The sequence below is a fragment of the Haliotis rufescens genome, unplaced genomic scaffold (assembly GCF_023055435.1).
Source record: "Haliotis rufescens isolate VD_foot unplaced genomic scaffold, xgHalRufe1.0.p SCAF_32, whole genome shotgun sequence".
Classification (NCBI taxonomy): domain Eukaryota; kingdom Metazoa; phylum Mollusca; class Gastropoda; order Lepetellida; family Haliotidae; genus Haliotis; species Haliotis rufescens.
The window spans coordinates 2440746-2447378 of NW_025964024.1; the positions used below are offsets into that span (position 1 = coordinate 2440746).

The 6633-nt window shown below is 41.7% G+C and overlaps 1 protein-coding gene across 1 annotated transcript; it reads left to right on the forward strand.

Annotated features, from left to right (window-relative positions):
- Nucleotides 1-2942: 2942 nt before the first annotated feature.
- On the forward strand, nt 2943-5453 carry LOC124152073 (achaete-scute homolog 1a-like). Its single transcript, XM_046524817.2, has 2 exons — nt 2943-3703; nt 4721-5453. Exon 1 carries the CDS (start codon nt 3058-3060, stop codon nt 3691-3693), a length of 636 nt encoding a protein of 211 aa, XP_046380773.1. The 5' UTR covers nt 2943-3057; the 3' UTR covers nt 3694-3703; nt 4721-5453.
- Nucleotides 5454-6633: the final 1180 nt, after the last annotated feature.

The window sequence follows — 6633 nt, forward strand, 5'->3', positions numbered from 1 at the left end:
ATTCCAGTATAACAATATGTACTCTACTGTATAAACATTGCCTCCTACTTGTATATATATATATTATAAAACACCAAACCGGAAAATGCCCCCACTGCAACTTAAAAGAAACGCCTGAACACGTAACACAATATTGCATACATTACCTGCAACACAGAACAACACTACAATCCACACTAAATTGCAACAATCAAATGACACTAGCGACGGTACTAAACCCCCTAAATGACTTACAAACCTTTAAAGCACTAGGCATATATCAAATCAAATCAGGCCTACTTGGCCGCATTTAAAAATAAATGTACCACAAACAAGCTGCCAATAAACCCTAAAATTCTAAACCTATAAAAAACACACAAACTCCTTTTAATCCCCCCCCCCCCATCTTTTGCATGGCATATTTCAAAATTCAAAATTTGTTCTCCAAATTAAGTAAGCCTAAAAAGCCCCACCTAGGTTGCCTCACCTATTCGGACATACCCTTTTCGACCAAACACCAAATTGGCCTGGCCGGCCCGTGCACGCAATACGCATATGTCGGAAAGCGCACGTTAAATTCCTAATTTAAGTAAGTAACTCTGTATATCACTTGCTTGATAACGGTGTTAGTGCCAACACCGAAGCGTCGCTCTTAATTATAATAAAGAAGTTGTTTATTCATAAATTCTTATCCTTACTTAAATTGTACAAATCTACGACGGGCTGTAATAGATATTACCATCCACCTTTCGAAGAACTACTAGTTTGTATCAGTTAACAGAGATTACTATCCATTTTTCGAAGAACTACTAGTTTTAGTAGTGAATACTAAATTTAATAATTTAATAATCTCATAATTTAGTAGCTGCAGTTGTTTATCACTAAGCTTGTAGCATAGTTTACTACAATTAAATAAATGCTCGTTTCTTGGTTATTCTGTGTTAATAACGTTACAGGTGCGGTCGGTTAGCCTAGTGGTTAAAGCGTTCGCTCGTCACGCTGAAGATCCGGGTTCGATTCCCGACATGGGTACAATGTGTGAAGCTCATTTCTGGTGTCCCCCGCCGTGATGTTGCTGGAATATTGCTAAAAGCGGCGTAAAACCATACTCACTCACTCACTAATAATGTTACATGGCCAATATACACTTAACACACTAACTCATAATCTTCTCCTTGTCTCCAAATGGCGAGCGTGACATTGACCAAGGCGGAAGTGAGCAATGTCATGTGATCTTGGTGCCGAAACTGAAATATGATACCCTTTTCTCCACCGCTGCCGCATGCAATCTAACAGTCAGGATGGTAAATTCCCTGTTTACTAACCTTTTGGTCGCAGTAGAATTTGGTTGGATTTTCCAACCTCCCATACACGCCTCGTCATGTTTTTTGTACCATAATGTTGAAATATTCAAGAACTACCCGAGCCAATTAAGGTGGTCATCGAATTTACTATGTCGATGCCGTGTGCTTTGCCGCACTGTATCATGGTTTGAAAACACCACTTGAATATATTGCGGTAGAAGTGATTAAACATTTTAAAGTTAAAATACCAGTAAATGTAACTGCATTACACACATGAGTTAGCATGATGCAAATAGTTTAAAACAAACAAGGGGCGGTCGGGTAGCCTAGTGGTTAAAGCGTTCGCTCTTCACGCCGAAGACCCGGGTTCGATTCCCGACATGGGTACAATGTGTGAAGCCCATTTCTGGTGTCCCCCGCCGTGATATTGTTGGAATATTGCTAAAGCGGCGTAAAACCATACACACTCACACACTTAAAACAAACAAACAAACAGAAAACTGAAGGAAAATCGATTACGTTTATCTTGCTTCAGACGTCATTAGAACTGTATATTTGAGGACGTATTGTCAATTCAAATTGAAAACATTATTAACAGCTTAAGAATACCTCATCCACTGACAGAGATAGACAAATTTTGTTGACAGTTGAAGAAAAGTTGGCAATTCACGCGGACTTACATTCATGGGAGAGGTGTGAATGACGTTAGTGTATTTATTTATTACTTGTTTTTATCCTGTGTCGAGCATGTTTTCGTGAGGTTGTTCGTCTCTGCGACAAGTACATACGTACATTTACTGTTTACATTACTTTAACAAACCCTATGGTTTCAAGTGCTGCTTGTTAGGTATAGTTGCTTTACTGCTGAAATATTGTGTGAGAGAGAGCGAGAGAGAGAGACACAGAGAGAGAGAAGAGAGAGGGGTATTCGGCGACGGTATACTACAATGAAGGAACATCTATACTATAATTTAATGACAATTGACACAGTATGTCTAAGAAATCGGGAGAATGTGTGTGTGTGGTGGGGGGTGGGGGGTGGGGGGTGGGGGGTGGGGGGTTCGGGGATGGGGTGGGGGGTGGGGTCACTTAGAATACTGATAATAAAATCAAAGATTATGCAAACTGTTCTGATTGTCCGATTCAGAGCTATCGTTATCTGCAGTGTTCAGAAAGCTGTGTCAATACGCTCTACCCCGTGTTTCCCACGATAACTTCTCGGGTAGTTTTTGTCCCAAAAAGCGCGTTTCCCATGCGTCTTTGTCCCCACAGGGAGACAGGCCACTCTCTGCACATTCACATTCATCATTATCCAATGCCTTTCATCACACGATAGGCTTGTCACGCGCCCTCTCACTTGGCAGTCCCGTTAGTAAAACTTTGAATGTTTAAAATGAAACTTATAATGAAGATCGCCGCGAGACGGAACACCTTCCTTCACTTCAAACGGGTGGATGTTTTTTTCCCCCGTATACACATTAAGTTCCCGATAGGCTTCACGAGCCAATCTCCAAACTTCTTTTGTTTCTCCGTCATCACTGGTTCCGTCGAGTGACGTCACAGCTCGTGCCCTGTACATTGAGCGTGCTTACTCAAGTGCGAGTTGGGAGTCGCGTGGCAGGCTCGCGCAACTTGACAGTTAAATAACTGATAAGGCGGTAGGCGTGGCTAGCGTAACTCTCGCGCCTGGCTATATAAGAGAAGCTTGTCGCGTGAGGGAACAAACAATCTTACTAAACAACACTCCCGTTTGGATCTAGCAGAGCCTGGCATCATGATGGAAAATACGGTACTACCCGTCACGACTCTTGGAGGACAAACAGTCCTGTCGTCACCTCTCCCAGACAGACCGTCGTGCATGTTCTCAATGGCCTCAATGGCCACTTCACCCCACCCATCTCCCCTTACCCCCGGGAACAAGTCTCTCAGGATGTCCATGAAAGAGAACGCGAGGGAGGCGTCCCAGTGCCGCAGACGTCTCGACTTTTCACCCCATCAGACCTACCTGGGCTTCCACCGTCCCCCCACTGTCGCCGTCGCGAGGAGAAACGAGAGGGAGCGCAACAGGGTAAAGCTGATCAACATGACTTTTGCCACCCTCCGCGAGCATCTACCGCACGGCTCCAAGGGCTCCAAGTCCAAGAAAATGAGCAAAGTTGAAACTCTGAGATCCGCCATCGAATACATCCGTCATCTTCAGGGTATGATTGGCGACCCCGAGGCCATGAGGGCTGTGCTTGAGGGGAGTCGGGCAATGCTAGAGGGGGCATGTTCCATGTCCCCCGAGTCGTGCCTCTCCCCCAGTCCCTCCACTAGCTCCCCATCGCCGTCACCCTGCTCCACAGACTCCTCGTACGAGACGCTGACCATCGATGAGGATGATTTGATTGATTTCGCCAACTGGTTCTGAACCCATACAGGTATGTTCCTTCATTCATCGTCTCATTTAACATGCCCTCCCTCTGAAGGTTTACCCGTCGCTATGGCTGATAATAGCCACAACGACGTACTCTCTCTCTCTCTCTCTCTCTCTCTCTCTCTCTCTCACACACACACACACACACACACACACACAAACAATCTCTCAGAATAAATTACTTTATTTCTTAGGTTTGTCATTTATAATTCCATATAGATTGATTTTATTTGTCTTGCTGTTTTAAACTTTCAACTCCATTGTCATCTTATATTTTATATATATATATATATATATAGATATATGCTTTTTTCAATTGTTACACACGAGTGACAAATTATATTATATATTTAATAATATTACAATATTATATATATTAATAATATTATAATCTATCTATATCTATATCTATATATATATATATATATTGTAATATATTATTTATATAATTTGTATTAATAATATTATAATTTATATATATATATATATTGTAATATATTACACATATAATTTGTCACTCGTGTGTAACAATTGAAAAAAGCCGCAACTTTAACTGGTTTATTTAAATTAGAACTCTTACACAGATGTCTATCCATCATGCTGTTGCTAGTATTCACGATATTTATTCACACTTTGAATATTTTATTCACCCACAACCAGAAAATAATTTCTAGGATATTTGCCAAAGCATCAAATGAAACAATCATTTATTTTTTGTGTGGCATGTAACATAGTATAATCATAACAAAATGAATATCCCAATGATTTCATTGAATAATTTAATCAATAGTTAATTAAAACTCTGGTATGCAATCAACAGGTCGCCCTGTCACCTGTCAAGACAGCCATTAATCACGATGGCGACGCGGTGTTTACCTCCAAATACGCTTGTGATAACTGCAATTTGACATTCATAACTTTGATATTCTCACTTGCCCAGTGTGTCCTACGCTACAGCTTTGTGTCGTAATCGTAAATATCGTGTCAAAGACGTTCAACTAATCTCAAATCTTTTCTTCAGGTGGACGAATCACGTGATCTCACTATGACTTCTGATTGGCTATCCAAGTGTCAGACCGCTCCCCTCCTGGCACACAAAGAAGGGGGTACATGGAGGGGGTATGGGACGTAACCTTTGCAACAAGATATTGGCGTCATGGAGACTAAACAAAGAGCGTAGGAACATGGAAGACGCTGATCCCCCATCCCCAACCCCCCACCCCAAACAGTGCTCAACTCAGTATTATGTTATCATGTCCTCAATCAAGTGGTGCTAGAACGGACCACCGATCTCAAATGACAAACGATGATGAAGTCAAACTTTTATTTATTACCTGTACTTTGAGCGTGAATGTGTTATGTTACTGTGTTTGTTAAGGAGAACACATCTAGAACGAGCCAAATTGAACTGGTATCGTTCATAAGCGCTGCTCTCCGTTTACCAGTGTTAGCTGTTCAAACAATTTTATTCCAGTTATCAAATATTTTACGATGATTATTCTCATCGGGAGATGAAGGAACGGCTGTCGGCGTGGAAATGTGCTTAAGACTCCGGGAAGATGTGCTATCCCTGTGCGGAGTTTGCTGGTCACAGATACCCGGATGTAGTTAGGACGTCCATTTATTCACATTTACTACTTGACAATTGGAGAGCTCTCTATTTTTACATTGTATGTACATACTCATTGTTAATTTATGAATATATTGTATCAAATTGAGATTTATTATATTTTTGTCAATGAAATAAAGATATGTTTCAGAGGATTTGATTCGCGTTCGTTTGATTTGCAGAGGTGGGCGTTACCCACACATAGAAACAGTATTATCTGCAGTAATACACTGTGAACTCCTATTAGATATACTGCCACGTTGTAGCGCGGTTGGGTGGCCCAGCTGTTAAAGCGTTGGGCGAAGACGGCGCAGTCCCAGGTCCAATTCCCATACGGGTGCAATGTTTGAAGCCCAATCTTGGCATCACCACCGTAGCCTGATTACTTAGTGCGGAAGAGGAACATCAGTCTGTCGAACCCGAACATTTAGCATGGCTGGCGGGCACATACACCTCTGTGCTGCACCCCCCAGGCGGCCCATCCTGGTGCCCCCCGCTGTGATGTTGCTGGAATATTGGCAAAGGCGGCGTAAAACAATACTCATGACTCATCCTACGTTTACATAAAGCATAAAGTGTGAAAACTGTCTTTGGTTTATAGCGCAAAGTTTATCGAAGTGTCACAAGCAGACCAATAGTGCAACAAACACTTACTAAACGCCACAGCGATATTCCTACCAAGCCACACAGTCAACCCAGTAACCGAGTTTGACCAACCGATGTATTGAGCCGCCTTTTACGACCAGGAGAGGTTGGTGAGGGTCCGTTCTAAACCGATATCTCCAGGGGGCAGATGGCATATACTGAAGGGACAAATTATGTAGGCACAGGGATCCAAGAAAGACGATGTAGTTGTATGTGTTGGTATGGTGTACTGTACAGAGACCATACACTGTATGTACATATACCATGTACTGTATGTACAGACCATATACTGTATGTACAGACCATATACTGTATGTACAGACCATATACTGCATGTACAGTTTGTAGGGACCATATACTGAATGTATAGACCATTTACTGAATATACAGACCATATACTGTATGTAGAGACCATATACTGTATGTAGAGACCATATACTGAATGTACAGACCATATACTGTATGTACAGACCATATACTGTATGTACAGACCATATACTGTATGTACAGAACATATACTGTATGTACAGACCATATACTGAATGTACAGCCCATATACTGAATGTACAGACCATATACTGTATGTACAGACCATACACTGTATGTACAGTTTGTAGGGACCATCTAATGTATGTACAGACCATTTACTGAATGTACAGATCATATACTGTATGTACAGA

Bases quoted from the DNA above. Each gene is read 5' to 3' on its own strand.
- LOC124152073 (XM_046524817.2), top strand. From the start codon at position 3,058: ATGATGGAAAATACGGTACTACCCGTCACGACTCTTGGAGGACAAACA.